This window comes from Lactuca virosa, chromosome 1 (genome assembly GCF_052849685.1).
Source record: "Lactuca virosa cultivar CGN04683 chromosome 1, Lactuca_virosa_CGN04683_v6, whole genome shotgun sequence".
In the NCBI taxonomy this organism is placed as follows: Eukaryota; Viridiplantae; Streptophyta; class Magnoliopsida; order Asterales; family Asteraceae; genus Lactuca; species Lactuca virosa.
The window spans coordinates 14,231,335-14,248,014 of record NC_136426.1 but is presented as its reverse complement, the minus strand read 5'-3'; the positions used below and the strand labels follow the sequence as shown (position 1 = coordinate 14,248,014).

The 16,680-nt window shown below is 33.7% G+C and overlaps 1 protein-coding gene across 1 annotated transcript; it reads left to right on the top strand.

Moving 5' to 3' along the window:
- The first annotated feature begins 3,448 nt into the window (after positions 1-3,448).
- On the top strand, positions 3,449-9,952 carry LOC145132937 (cellulose synthase A catalytic subunit 2 [UDP-forming]-like). The gene is made up of 14 exons (XM_079067892.1): positions 3,449-4,014; positions 4,529-4,724; positions 4,817-5,022; positions 5,121-5,229; positions 5,326-5,506; positions 5,627-5,893; positions 6,050-6,395; positions 6,490-6,627; positions 6,907-7,032; positions 7,128-7,340; positions 7,437-7,713; positions 7,791-7,987; positions 8,224-8,574; positions 9,060-9,952. Exons 1-14 carry the CDS (start codon positions 3,934-3,936, stop codon positions 9,639-9,641), a joined length of 3,270 nt encoding a protein of 1,089 aa, XP_078924018.1. The 5' UTR covers positions 3,449-3,933; the 3' UTR covers positions 9,642-9,952.
- Positions 9,953-16,680: the final 6,728 nt, after the last annotated feature.

The window sequence follows — 16,680 nt, the reverse complement described above, 5'->3', positions numbered from 1 at the left end:
TGACAAATATTATATTTTAATAAAATTAATAATATGTTAATATACTTGTCATCGTATTAAGTAAAAAAAAATAGAAAAATATTTAATTTATGATGTAATACCAACTTTTTACCATTGATCAAATATTTTAATCAAGTATTTAAAACGTCTCTCAAAGTTAAAAAGATATTGACCAAATTAATGTCATTAATATGGTGTATTAATTACTAAATGCCAAGTTAGTAACATAAAGAGGGAATTTTGTAATACATTTATTTCACACACAATTAGCATGAAAATTAACATATCTATTTTAAGAGTTTATTTCATAAAATATTTTACATTTTGATATGTTAAGATTTTTTAGATTTTCTATCAAAAAGTACATAATTTTTACCTACTTGGTGTTTTTTCAATTACGAAACCGATTACCGACAAATAAATTGAGTTTATTCCATGAAAATTCCTACATTTTGTATTTTTTTTTTACAAAATAAAGCTAACTTTAATACATTTTTTGTTATCCTCCCTAATAAATAAAGAATTTTTTGCCATTTTCTTATTCATTTTCTTATTCATTTGGACACATGACATTTTCTAGAATTTTTGAATTTTCTATTTTCTACTTGTCATTTTATTGTATTTTTCATTTTATTAAATTAAAATTCTTCATTTAATATGTAAGGTAATATATATGTAATATATTTATTAGAAAGAGTTTATATATGTAATGTATTCAATACATTAAAGCCTCATTAATTTTAATAATTCAAATTTTTTCTCATTTTTCTTATATATTCAAACTTTTCAAATTGTTAAAATTTAATATTTAATTATTTTTAAATAAACTCATGTAATACATGAGTCTCACACCTAGTTTCATTAATGAAATAACAGAGTTAACCATATGTCTCTAACTTACATGCGTCATAGGCATCGATCATATAAAGAATAACCGATTCTACAACGCAGATCATATTGCTGCTGCTTTTTTTTTTTCTTGTACACCACATTGAGCCCCTTTAAATGGTTTCTTATTCAAGCATTAGAACATAAACTTAGTAAACAATGTTGAAATAAAAATTCTGCTATTGTGAAGATGAAACTCCGCTATTTAGCTTATGTCCCAAGACTATTTTCACAAGGTCTAATGATATGTTTTATTTTCATAGTGTTATAGACAATTTTATATGTAAGTTGCTATTTATTTATTTATTATTATTATTATTATTTTACTTTTAACCCTATTTTATCTCAAGTATTAACAATGTTTCACAATGGATAGACAAATTTATTGTCATGTTTTTCATTACCTATCAACATTTTACAATAAATAGTAAAATCAACAAGGGTTACTATGAAGCTTAAGTGACCACCAAATGCACTATTAGCACCGAAAGACATATCAGAGGAATTGGTTGTTACATATGCTTGGATAAAGATGTTTAGGAGAATATGTTTTGATTCACGAGTAGACATTCCGATCATTAATAAAGATCTCACTGTGGTTCACGTTAAGCTAATGTCTGAGACCCTCCATTCATACAATGCCGAAAAAAAATGTAAATTAATGTTGGAGGTTATAAAAATAAGAAAAACTAATGCATGCGATCATCCATCCATACAATATTCAATAAATTTAGTACTCATTGTAAAACATTGATAAATACTTTAAACAAAAAGGTCTTAAATGTTAAAAATAACAACTTATTGCAAACCTGACCCAACACTTTATTAAAATAAAGATAACATTAGACTTTGTGAAAATAGTTTTGGGACACCTTTTGAAAACATACTCAATCTTGTGAAAATAAGGAGATATGAGGTAAACAAATGAGCTTTCATCCTCACATATTAGAATCCATTTCAACATTGATTACTAAGTTCATGTATTTGATGCTTGAAGAAAAAAATAACAATGAGTAAGGTAGTGTTTGTTTTTTGTCTGCAGATATGCGTGGCCTCTTCTGTCTGCGCTGCGCAGACCACGCACAGACATTAGCTTTCGCAGACTGTTTGTTTTTTTGAAGACTGCAAACCTAAAAATATCTGCGCGTCCTCTTCTTGGCGCAGATGTGGACCAGAGTCTTCTAACATCTTCAGACATCTTTTAGCCTAAAAAACATATATATCTTTATTTTTTTTAAGTTTTTTTTTTAATTTATATTTTTTCCAACTTTATTAATAATAAACAATTTGAAAAAAAAATTACAAACTTTAAAAAAAACGTTTGACGATACAAACATGATATCTTTGACAAATTTATAAATAAAGATTTATTACAATAATAGTCGTTGAAGTTGTTTATATAAATATGAAAAAAAATCATAATATATTCTTATATTTTTTTGCCAAATTTTGTAAAACATTATTTAATACAGTATCGTCAATTTCTCGAGAAAATATTTATGGTATGTTTTTAATGGATTTAATTGAAAAAATCGAAGTTTATTTTCATCCATTTATGTATCAAATTCTTTGATAACTAATTATAATGTTTAGTTATAACTTTGCAACCAAAGTTGTTTGTTTTTATCAAATATATACGTTAATTCATACCATTTTTATTTTTATTTTTTATACAATAATACATAAAAGTTGATCTAGATTCGTTAATTACTTATAACAAAGTCATAAAAATATTAAAAAATTAGTTTATTTAGATTTCGGTTTATTTTAGTATACTGCAGATGTTAAAAAACAAACAGTCTTCTTTTTTCATACTGCAGACGTTTGGTCCACCTCTTCTACTGCAGGGATCTACAGATATGGTCCGCAGACTGCATACATTTTGCCTCAGAAAAAACAAACAGCACCTAAGTAAAAAAGTGTGTTTTTTTTTTTTTTTTTTTTTTTTTTGTAAAAAAGGTCTAAATTAGAAAAAATCAAAATCAAAATATAGAGTCGTTAATATTTTTCTACAATTTTAACTGATATGATTTTATCAGCATTATTTTTTACTATTTGTTAAAACTTAGATACATTATTGTCTTGTGAATTATCATAATTTTGTATCGTTCTCACTAGTAAATATTCTATTTATTAAAAACAACATATTTAATCAAGAGACGGATATAACATAGTTTTTAATATCATTAATATTTTTTGTTCTTCCAATTTAGTTTGATATCGATATTTTGGCTCCTCTAGTTTGCTAGTATATATAATTATAAAAGAAGACAATTTTGATAAAAACTTTTATTTTAACTTTGTTTATTTATTTGGAATGATACAAGCAAAAGGCCAAAAGCCTAAAGTAATGTACTCTTACACAATCACAACAACCACCCATGACATTTAGTCGAGAACTACAAACACGTTGACTGCACGTGACCATCTACCAACCCATATACTGTTAAACAGTGGAGAGTGAATGTGACTTTAATGCTGAAACCCCACCACCATCACCACCACCACCGTCATCATATTCAAGAATCAAGATTCACCAACATCATCTCCTCTTTCAATCTAAAGATACAGTTTTGATTTTACCCTTTTGCCCCTCTCACACCTCCAAGAACCACCGTACCAAACGGTGGGGCCCGCTTTCCACCACCAGATCCGGGCCCCACTTCCGTAGATTACAACTCATAGCATCGAAAAAAAAAACCATCCATCAAACCAATTTGCATCTCTTCCTACGCATTCGACTTCCATTTTCTCTCTAAAGTTCCATCAACCTTTTCGTTGTCGATCTCTCCTTGTACCCATATCTTTCTTTGATTATAATAATCCCACAAAACTTATAATAATATTAAATTGGGGTTTGTTCTAAATTATATAGATATAAAATTACACATATGTCGCTGTTTACATTACGTTTTTTTTTTTTTTTTTTTTTTATCGACGCGGGTTTAGGCCTTAGGGGTTTATGAAAAGGGTATTTGAAGAAAGCGAGTAAAGTGAGGGAAAGAAAAAAACGCTCTGTACTTTGTTGAAGAAACTCTTCAATTAATGGCTACCAAAGGAAGACTGGTAGCCGGTTCACACAAGAGGAATGAGTTTGTCTTCATCAATGCGGATGAAGTTGGAAGAGTAAGCTGAGCTCTAAAATGCTGCAACATTTTTTTTTATACGAATTAGACTGATTTGAGGCAGATTTTTCCCCTTTTAGTGCAATGTGTGTTCTTGGTGTTAATATTTTGGTTTGAAATCCGCAAAGTCTTATCTTCTCATTACTTTTGTCGCTGGTTTAATGCTGTTTAGAACATTTGCTTTTTGGGAGAAGTTAAAGTGAATGCATCTCGAATTTTGTTTTGAGTCACGCAATTCATCTGTATTTCTAGCTCTAAGACATTAATTCACACATGGTAACATCATTCTATCTTCGTGAACCAAATTTTGCGTTTTGTCTAATTTTAATTTCTTTAACTAATTCATGATTTTATAATGACCTTTTCATATATCTGTCTTCATGGAGATCTTCATTGTTATAAAACTGCAAACTTTTTATGTTCTTTCTCTTTTTTAAACACGATTTGATGAAGATTCCTATTTTGGGCAATTGGGTCTTTGGATTCTTGTTCTGAAAGTACTTTTGCTTCAACAGGTGACCTCTGTAAAAGAATTAAGTGGGCAGATCTGCAAGATTTGTGGAGACGAGATTGAAATAACTGTGGATGAGGAACCATTTGTGGCTTGCAATGAATGTGCATTCCCTGTTTGCAGACCTTGCTATGAATACGAAAGAAGAGAAGGCAATCAAGCTTGCCCTCAATGCAAAACCCGATACAAACGAATAAAAGGTATCAATAATGCTCTATTTCTTTCCAATTCTTGCTAGTTTCATGTCTTTTTAGTGAAAAGAAAAGGAATGAGTTGAAAAGTTTGATATCAGGGAGTCCAAGAGTGGAAGGTGATGAAGAAGAAGATGAATTTGATGATCTGGATAATGAATTTGATCTTAGGAACTGTGAGGCTGTGCTTTCATCACGCCTTAATACCAATCCTGAATCAGCCAATATTTACGGTTTTGCCACTCCATCAGAGATGGATGAAGCCACGCTAAACCCCGATATCCCGCTTCTTACATACAGTCAAGAGGTAATCACACAATTAATTACACTCTATGTACATTTGCTTTAAGATAAAAAATTGAAGATTTATGAACTTACTAATAATTTGAACTTTCAAAACTGAAGGATGATGAAGTTTCACCTGAGAAAAAAGCTATAATTATCCCACCAATCATGAGTCGTTCAAAGCGAATTCATCCTATGCAGTTTTCCGATACTGGTTCGGTAGTCTCTTGTAAGTTCTCAAATTTCTTATGTGTGTGTTGATTTATGGTGTAGTTGTGTGTGGTTAGGTTTAATGTTAGTGTGGTTATTGGTGTTTTTGTTGTAGTGCCACCTAGACCAATGGATCCTAAGAGAGATATAGCAGTTTATGGGTATGGAACGGTTGCATGGAAGGATAGAATGGAAGCATGGAGGAGAAGACAGTCTGATAAACTTGAGATGGTTAAGCACAATGTGAATAGTGGATGTGAGCTTGATGGAGATATGGATGATTGCGATTTACCCAAGTAAATAGTTTTTGTTTTTGTTTATATTTAAAGCTATGTATGGATGTTTGATTTTGACTTAATAGAGAAAGTCAGAAAGGCAACTAATAGAAATTTATAAACTTTTTTGGTTTTATATAGGATGGATGAGGGGAGGCAACCACTATCAAGAAAGCTACCGATTTCTTCAAGCAAGATAAATCCATATAGAATGGTGATTTTAATGCGAGTGGCGATTCTTGGTCTCTTCTTTCATTATAGAATCCTTCACCCTGTCCGTGATGCATACGGTTTGTGGCTCACATCGATTATTTGTGAGATATGGTTTGCTGTTTCATGGATCTTGGATCAATTCCCAAAATGGTTTCCTATTGAACGTGAAACATACTTGGACCGATTGTCATTAAGGTATATGCAACCCTCTTTCTTCCCTTTTGTCACACTGACATCAGTTTCAGTCCCAGTCGAATGCATGCCAAACACAGTGCACAATACGACTTGTTCTATCATGTCATGTCCTTGAGTGCTTACAATTGTGTTAAAAGATGGTTACTTTGTATAAAGGTATGAGAAAGATGGGAAGGCTTCTGAGCTGGCTCCTATAGATGTTTATGTGAGTACGGTTGACCCGTTAAAAGAACCACCACTCATTACTGCAAACACGGTGTTATCGATTCTTGCGGTGGATTATCCGGTGGACAAGGTGGCTTGTTATGTATCCGATGATGGTGCCGCCATGCTTACATTCGAAGCACTATCAGAAACATCTGAGTTTGCAAGGAAGTGGGTCCCGTTTTGCAAGAAGTTTAACATAGAGCCACGAGCTCCCGAGTGGTATTTTGCTGAAAAAGTTGATTATCTTAAAGATAAAGTACATCCTGCTTTTGTCCGAGAACGCCGTGCCATGAAGGTTGGAAAATGACTTCCTTTTGTTTGTTAAGTTCGGGCATATTTTATGATTTGATATCTGATATAATCCTATTATCCAATCATTTGAAATACAGAGGGACTATGAGGAGTTTAAGATAAGGATAAATGGACTTGTGGCCATGGCTGAGAAGGTTCCAGAAGAAGGATGGACAATGCAAGATGGGAGTCCATGGCCAGGAAACAATGTTAGGGATCATCCCGGAATGATCCAGGTATTATAGCATCATACTTTCATTTCTTTCTATTACAACATTCTACTTTCAGTTGTCTTATTATGGCATTGTATTTTGAAAAATCTACCCAACTATTGAATTATAATATTCAAAATTGCTATGCATTTGGATGACAATGACATTATAACTCGGGATATTACTCGAAGTAAAATGCAGTAGTATGAAAAAAAAAAAAACAGAATGTAGAATGCTAATGTAAACAAATCAACGAAAGTACATTGTTATTTCTTCCATTTGACCTTCAAGTGTATTCAACAGGTTTTCCTAGGAAATAATGGCGTCTTGGATGTTGAAGGAAACGAACTACCACGTCTTGTTTATGTTTCTCGAGAGAAAAGACCAGGATTTGACCACCACAAAAAAGCTGGTGCCATGAATGCTTTGGTATGAACTTTTATCTTTGTTACCATATGGATTATATTTTTTCAATATCATTCGTTGTTGATATTAATTAACCTATTGTTCTTTCTTTTATGTAGATCCGAGTGTCGGCTGTGATCACAAATGCACCTTATATGCTGAATGTTGATTGTGACCACTACATCAACAACAGTAAAGCGCTTAGAGAATCAATGTGCTTCATGATGGATCCCATAAATGGGAAGAAGATTTGTTATGTACAGTTTCCTCAAAGATTTGACGGGATTGATCAGCATGATAGATACTCAAATCGCAATGTTGTGTTTTTTGATGTATGTCACATTTTGTTACTCGGGATACCTCAAAGATATTCTTTTAAGATAGCCTATATTTGGTTTCTAATACTTTTTTTTTTATTGTTAGAACAGATTAATATGAAAGGACTTGATGGAATCCAAGGGCCGATATATGTTGGGACCGGATGTGTTTTCAGGAGACAGGCGTTGTATGGACATGATGCTCCGGCCAAGAAGAAACCTCCCGGAAAAACCTGCAACTGCTTGCCTGAATGGTGTTGCTGTTGTTTCAAATCAAGAAAGAAGAAAAACAAGGGAAATGCAAAGAAGAAAACAAGGAAGATGAAGAAGATGAGGGAAGCTTCAAAGCAGATACACGCATTGGAGAATATCGAAGAAGGGATTGAAGGTAAATGACCGGTTTCAAGGTATTTTGAAGTTTGATTCTTTTATTTGTGTTCTTGAAAGGAACTTTTTTTTTTGTAGGAACTAGTGGTGAAATATCTTCACTCGCGCCTCAGATAAAGCTTGAAAAGAAATTCGGACAATCTCCGGTGTTTATCGCTTCAACGCTTTTGGAAGAGGGCGGTGTTCCTTCTTTAGCGAGCTCGGCATCACTCTTGAAAGAAGCCATTCATGTCATTAGTTGTGGTTATGAAGATAAAACCGAATGGGGAAAAGAGGTTTGTGAAATAAAAATAAAATTGATATGCATACAAATATGCATCAAACATATTGTTGTGCCCGATGCATATTATATGCATTGGGCACATTGTTCTGTATCAGGCACGAAATTCGTGCCTGATACATAGAATTATGTATGAGACACATTGTTGTGCCGTATACATACTGATTTTATATTTTTGTATTTTGGGTTTTTTCATTAAGCTATGAAGTTAAAATGCAAATGACAAAACAGGTGGGATGGATATACGGTTCGGTTACCGAGGATATCTTGACGGGATTCAAGATGCATTGTCACGGGTGGCGGTCGGTGTATTGTATCCCGAAGAGGCCCGCATTTAAGGGTTCGGCTCCAATTAATCTTTCGGATCGTCTTCACCAAGTTCTTAGGTGGGCCCTGGGGTCGGTTGAAATCTTGTTGAGTAAGCATTGTCCGATATGGTATGGTTACGGGTGCGGTTTGAAGGCTTTGGAAAGGTTTTCTTACATAAACTCTGTTGTCTATCCGTTGACCTCCGTTCCATTGGTTGCTTATTGCACACTTCCAGCAGTGTGTCTCCTCACCGGGAAATTTATCGTTCCCGAGGTAAGAAAATAGCAATGTACTTTTAAATTTGTTAATTATTTATAGCATCCTACCTTCATTTCTCCTTACCACATCATTGTATTTTGAAAAATGTACCCAATTTTAGCATTGTCATCCAAAGACAAAGTAATTTACTATTGATAATTATAGCATTATAATTTGGTGGATTTTCGAAAGTTCACTTACGAAAATCATCTATAATAATTAAATAATTCTTTCATTTAGCACTTATGAAAACCATTTTCTAGGGTTTGGGTAACCTAATTTTGTGTATGTCTGATTATTTAAGGGCTAAGTAACCAGTTTAAACTAGCTGCATCAAAACTGGTTATCAAAGAGTGGACTAAAATTACTTATATACCCTGTTTTTTATCTATTAATTTCTTAAATGCTCCAAATTTGCCCAACTTTTAGCAGTAGAAGCACATCCTAAGTCTGTCTCTTGCAACATATTTATAATATTGTATCATATCTTCTTCTTGCAGATAAGCAATTACGCGAGCATTCTCTTCATGCTCATGTTTTTATCAATTGCTGTAACAAGTGTCTTAGAAATCCAATGGGGTCGTGTGGGCATAGACGATTTTTGGAGAAATGAGCAATTTTGGGTGATCGGTGGTGTGTCCTCCCACTTATTTGCTCTTTTTCAAGGTCTACTTAAAGTCTTGGCTGGTGTCAATACAAATTTTACAGTCACTTCCAAAGGAGGTGATGATGGGGAGTTTTCAGAGCTCTATCTTTTTAAATGGACAAGTCTCTTGATCCCACCGTTGACTTTATTGACCTTCAATATAATCGGTGTGATTGTTGGGGTCTCGGGCGCGATTACTAACGGATACGAGTCGTGGGGTCCGCTTTTCGGGAAACTGTTCTTTTCGATATGGGTGATTTTACATCTTTACCCTTTCCTCAAGGGTATGATGGGAAAACAAAGTGGTGTTCCGACTATAATTGTTGTTTGGTCAATCCTTTTAGCATCGATTTTGACTTTGTTGTGGGTGCGGGTCAACCCGTTTGTTGGTAAAGGTGGGATCAGTTTGGAACCTTGTGGGCTGGACTGTGACTAAGAACGATAAGGTATGAGTATCGAGTAGTGTAGATTGAAAGAAAGAGGTTGATTAGTGTTTGTAGATAACAAAAGGCAGGGAGTTGTGGCTAGAATATTGAGTTGACTTTGACAAGTCTTATTTTGACTTTTTTGGGATTCTCATTTTGATTTATTCTTTTAGGTTTGGGGATTATTGTAGGATGAAGGGATGGAATTCAGGATATTTATCTGTCATGTAAATCCCATGAGGACATAAAATATTAGACATTATTATATAATTTGGTGTTCATTTTCCGGACAGGTGAAATGATATCTGGTACATGTTTTGTATGTCTTCTCTCGATATTTAACAACATAATATTTTGAACCATAATTTGTATTTACATGTTAAGTGTTTATTATTTGTTGTATGCTAATCTATTTTATTATGTTTTTTGCTTTAGTTTATTCGTATACGTTTTAAACTTTCATCTTCTGTAGTTTTTTTTTTTTTTTTTTTTTTTTTTTTTTTTTTTTTTTTTTTTGGTAAAATCAAAAAGACATTTGCTATGTTGGCTATTTTGAAGGAGCATAAAAACAGTTATTATGTTGATTTGAATGGAGTATGTGATATAAAGTAACTACGACTATCATATGTTGTATTTTATTGGGATATCTCAGTAATTTACTATAAGGTTGAACCGAAATATCTATATATTATTTATCTCTATTGTCTTTTGTAAATGACTTAACTGGTGTGTGTTCTACCTTGGTCATAGTCGTGATAAGCATTCATAATTTCCAGTATGTTTTATGAATATTACATTAGTTTTTAATATTTCTTTTGTTTTGTTATAACTGATGTTTATAATTAATTATTAGTTTACTCATAGTGTGAAATCGTGTTAAAGAATAGTAATAGTCTCCGACATTGATTTATGGCCACTTCCTAATTTGTACTCAACTTTTTTCGACCAATTTCAAAATTTTTAAAGCTCAAGAGAGTGAGTGCGGTTTTACCTTACCTTAACCACGGTTTCAAGGAGGAACACCGCTCCCTGACCGCGGTTTCAAGTGTGGTTTGATCGCATGTTGTAGGGTGCAATCATGGTCTCTCTCTTCCTCCTTTATTTCTTTTTATCTTCTTCCAAGATTCAACGGTCAGATTTGATTTTTTTTTGTTTGTTTTTGTTTTTTTACTTATAAATAAAACGTCACAACACTTATTTCTCCAAACATAAATCCATTTCTTATACCTTTCTATATCTACTTTTTCTCTCAAAATCACTAGAAATGTCGTCATCTTCGTCTTCCGAAGAATTTCAGTTTATGTTTGATGTTGTTTTCGGTGCTGCTAAAATAGCGAAGCAGATGTATAACAACTCAAAATCACAATGATGAAGCCACAAGTGCGGAATGGAGAACACGAAGATATATTCAAAGAAACCGTGAAACAGCCCAACAACGCTTGCAGCAAGACTACTTTGACGAGAATGTCATTTTTCAAGGGTACTGCTTTCGAAGACGCTTCACAATTTTCAAACCCTTATATGAACATATAGTCGAAGATTTAATAAGGGAGTGTAGTTTTTTTTTTCCCTAAAACTGTCCTGACACTAGAGATACACTCAGTTTCACTTCCTTACAAAAAATGCACAGATGCAATTCATCAATTAGCATATGACTCCCCTCTTGATGTGTTGGACGAGAGTTTAAGGATGTCCGCTAGGACCGAACGAGATAGTTTACATTTTTTTTGCAAGTATGTGATTAGGATTTTGTGACATCCCCAAATTCATGGTCATTTTAAAAATTTTATTTATGCTTATTTAAAAATCAGAGTATCCATTTTGAAGAATAATATTGCGGAATTTGTTACCAGAAAACATGATAAATATATTATCAAAACATTTCCGAAGAAATGTATTTTGTTTATATTAAAACTTTGGGATGTCATCGTCAATACAGAAACATAAACATAAACAGACCTTACATTTATTTACACTAGTGATTTACATATCCTTTAATCTCTCAGTGTAATGTAGCTTCGTATTGATACTTGTGATACAAATAAACTGAGTGGGCCAGGTTGGGAAACCTGATGAGTACCTAGGGTTTTCAACCCAAAATAATATAGTTAATTTGTTTCTTCACATACTTCATGTTAAACAATTAACCCGATTACCCATCCCCATTATCTTTATTTATTCTTCCCTAAATATTTACCCTAAGGGTCATCTACTACATCGTATTTACCTCTCATCGCCTTACATCACATTTCCTTACATGTTTGTTCCTAAGGACTTTTCCTAGGGATCATCGCCTACATCGCATAGACAATACTGATTCGGGGATTACTCCCTCAATACATGTCCAGTAAGGGTTAGGGTATCATCGCATGAATACGTAGTTACAACATCGCCTGAACTCGTAATTCAAAGTAGGGGTTAGACTATTATCACATGAATACGTAGTTACAACATCGCCTGAACTCGTAATTCACAGTAGGGGTTAGAGTATCATCGCATGAATACGTAGTTACAACATCACTTGAACTCGTAATTCAAAGTAGGGGTTAGAGTATCATCGCATGAGTACGTAGTTACAACATCGCCTGAACTCATAATTCATATTAGGGGTTAGAGTATCATCGCATGAATACGTAGTTACAACATCGCCTGAACTCGTAATTCAAAGTAGGGGTTAGAGTATCATCGCATGAATACGTAGGTACAACATCGCCTGAACTCGTAATTCAACACCTACAGGTTATGAGCCTGCTGGTGTTTCCACATGACTGTCTAGAATAGTTCGTGGTCGCCATATATACTCTGGTAGATGACTACATCACCACATCGCTACATCATCGGTCAAGGTTATGGTATCTCCTCTCATCTCACATCACCTATTTATCATCACCTATCTATCATCACTTAATTATCATCACCTTTCTATCATCACCTATTTATCATCACCCGTTGCTACCCAATATATATTTATAAGTATAAAAATACGTATACAATTTAAATCACGTAAACATGTATAAATCGTTCATCTAGCATATATACCAGGAACACAAATAATATGAACACATAGCACGTAATTTATATTAAATACTTCATATCTATGTGTAAGATGAAAGTAACTATGCACTCACTTGTTAAAGTGATGACTCCAAACTCGGGTAACGCTTGTTTCTAACAATTCTAGTTTCCTTCGATGAAACCTAATATCATTACCGCTAGATTTTAGTCTACTATTTATCGCGACTATTTATGAACGATTTGGTTTTATAAGTGTTAAACAATACTTTTCAACCACTATGTACAGACAAGGGCTAGACATGAAACACCGGAGAGCAGGACCATTTTGACATTATAGCACTTCTGAAATCCAACAAACCTATGCGGCCCTTCAAACTTGATTCCCCGTACCGCGAGTAGTTAAAAGATATTATAATAACACTTTGTATATTATATTTTATAATATATATATATATATATATATATATATATATATATATATATATATATTGTTTATAAGTTCATAATAACAATATTGAACTTAAACATAAGCTATACTTAAAGTAGGGTAATTATAACTCACTTACTAGGAGGTTTGGCTAGGAATCGGGCTCTGCGGGGGCAGAACTTCCGAGCCGAAAAGCTCTTCTTCTCAGAGCCTTCTGGTGATCCGGGACTCGCCTCTTAGCACTTGGGAAGTACTAAGGGTTGGGAGAGGTTTGGAGAGAAGTTAGAGAGAGAGAGAGAGAAGGGTTAAGGTGTGATGAATTGCGAAGAGCCTCGCATGGTATTTATAGGGGGCTGATACTCGGTATGTTGGGCGTACCCTCGGAGCTATGCTGCGCGTACGAGGGCCAGATGTCAATCTTCAGATGGGACGACGTGGAAGCTTTTGTGCCGCGCATGCGAGACCGCAGGGCGTACACATGTACCCTCGCATTCAGCCTATTCCGACTTCTAAATTCTGTACCTTTTGCATACGAGCTCCGTTTTTGACGTTCTTTATATTTCCACGTAGGTGACGACGTACTATACAACTTTCGTTTAGACTCCGTCGGCTAATTTTGAATTTATTTTTTAAGTTATATTTTAACAGACCTAGACAGGTAAAGTCCGTTAAAAATTCATAACTTTGTCATCCGACATCCGTTTTCGTCTATCTTTTTATCAATGAGCTCTTATTAACGAGATCTTCAATTCTCGTTTAGATTGTGTTGGCTAAAAATCGATCGATCTAAAATTTGAATTCCGGGCTGCGTACTGTTATGCTAAATCTTAGAAAAATCATAACTTCCTCATACGAAGTCAGATTTGGACGTTCTTTTTATGCACACTCTCAGTTTAACGTATACTACGACTTTCGTTTAGATTTCTAAGGCTAAAAAGTATTTTATCTCAAACTCACTTTTTACGATTCCCGGTGTCGTGCTAGTTTTGCCGTAAAATTTTGACGGGTCATAACTTCTTCGTTATAACTCGGATTTCAGCATTCTTTATATGTATGGAATCCTTGTGACTTATGATATAACTTGGTTAAGATTATTTATTCTAAATAATCTTCTATCAAAAAGTATTATTTGACACTCATTGTCTCTAAATTGATTAGCCCGAATCTGCGGGCGTTACAATTATCGCCCCTTAGGATGATTACGTCCCAGAATCATCAACAAAACAGGGCATATACAATGACTCCATAAATTATTATCATAGGTAATAATTGTAACTCTTATGTCCTTTCAAATGAGCATCTAACTCTTGGACTTCTTGACTACAGGCGGTGCTCGATCTTGCAATCGCTGTCTATTTGGACTTTCAATCGTAACCTTCGAGTTACAAAATCAATCCTTATTGGAGACTCCTTCTTCTTCTTAACAGACTTAAGATAAGTTCTTTCATTAGAGTACCATAATAGACTGATGGGTCATGTTCTAATGACCTCTCATCGTATGATGCAACGCTTAGACTCAGGTCTTTTAGAGTCAAATGCTAGAATGGAAGTTTCCTTCCTTCATGTTCTAATGTGATATAATCACATTCTGGCATGTAGCACTTCTAGCTACAAGCTCTTACTTTAACAATGATTGTAATACTTCTATTGATCGCTTCGATCACCGTTCACTTCAATCGTTTGTCTTAAGTCAGATGTTACATCGATCTTGGTTCTATGAACCACGTAACATACTCATCTTAGTCGAGATCGATTTGATATGATCACTAGGGTCGGAACATCAATCATATTCTTGGTCATTACCAAAACGATGGTAACGACATACATGAATAAAATGGAATCAATTACTAGCGCCTTGGTAACCTTGTGACTTTCCCTGATCCAAGTGCGAGTCCTGTGTTTCCGGTAGTATAGGCCTCTACTACCTTTCACACCTACTCATACTCATCCCAAGTATTGTGTCTCAGTTCTCCAAGTCACCATACAAGAATTTCACATAGTCATTTAACACATACGAATGTGTCCAAATAATTATAAAAATTTCCCTAGACTCTACTAGGACTTCTTCCATGCGTATTGTCACACCCCGCTAAAGCGGAAACACAGGGCGTGGCAGTACAAAGGGTTTCATCGTAAAAGTTAAAAGACAACACCAACCATAGTAAAAAAAAATCATTACAAATTCACAATGGGTTTGAACAACTTTTAAAAGAAATTACAATGTAAATTGAAATACAACACATGCGAATGCTCCTAAAAGTGAAGTGTCCCTAAGTGCCACTTACTCGATGATTCCTGAAAAAACATGTAAAACGAGCGTCAACTATAAAAATAGTTGGTGAGTACTCACAGATAAACAAAATAATACTGGTTCCATGAATTGAAATCAAAGTTTCCAATAATAAAAGTTTCTTGTTAAAATGAGTAAATAAGTTTGTAAAAACAAAGTTCTTTGTCATCATGAGAGATAAGGTATGTTGCCCAAATAAGATGCACATTCATATTCTCATGGAAGATAAAGTTCGTTACTCAAACGAGTAAACAAGTTTCATTGCTAAAATGAGCAATCAATTTCGTTGCTACAAGGAGCAAACAATTTCATTGCTAAAACATGTATATAAGTTTTCAGTAATAACAGTTCGTTGTTGTAATGAGAAACAAAGTTCATTGCTATAATTAATAAACAAGTTTATTGCTATAATAAGTAACGAGTTTGTATGTGTATGAGCAAACAATGAGTCTCAACCAAACCTATGACTGAAGCCCTATCAAGATCTATGCTTATCGTTCCATAGATGAATATGGTATCATGCACTCCAGCAATAGGGCGAGTGAGGAGTTGTCAATTCCTAATAGCGCTATCCATAATGACCATTGGCTCAAAGAGTTAATGGTTAGAGATAAGGGAAGGGCCTTAGTACGATAAGTTCTCATGTTCCGTGTTGCATAGACATACATAGAGAGATATAGCAATAAAATAGCAATCATGTTTGATACAAATCAATTTAAATACAACATTCAAATAATAGTTTTTCGGGACATGTTTTTCCACCCCAAAACATAAAAACTGAAAATAGGGGAGTGCGTGAATACTCACAATGCATTGAGATGATTCAAATGATGCCTTGAACTACGTTCCACGTGTACCACTACCGATTCCTACAATAATGGTATTCGCTAGTGAGTCTCTAATCGAAATCTAACACTAGTATACTTACTACTACAATAGAATTATGCCAATATTGTGTCAAAATTTAATATTGATAAGTTACAAACATTTTTCTGTGAAAATTAAATTTCAAAGAATCAATTGTTATATAACAATTTAAGTGGAAAATTTCCATTATTGAAATGTTAATATTTAACATTTTAGAGGTGTTCCAATGATTAAATATTCAAAACTAAATCAATTTAGTTCTAAAAGTTCCCAAACTTTGCATTTCAGTTTTAATTGAAGTCAAAGACCTCAAGATAAATTTTCTTGAATTTTTGATTTGTCTAACTATTTTTCACCATTTTAGTTTCTTGAATAACCATAAAATCATGAAAAATACTAAACAATTAATAAAAATTACCAAACTTCAGATTTTGGTTCTAAATATGTTAAA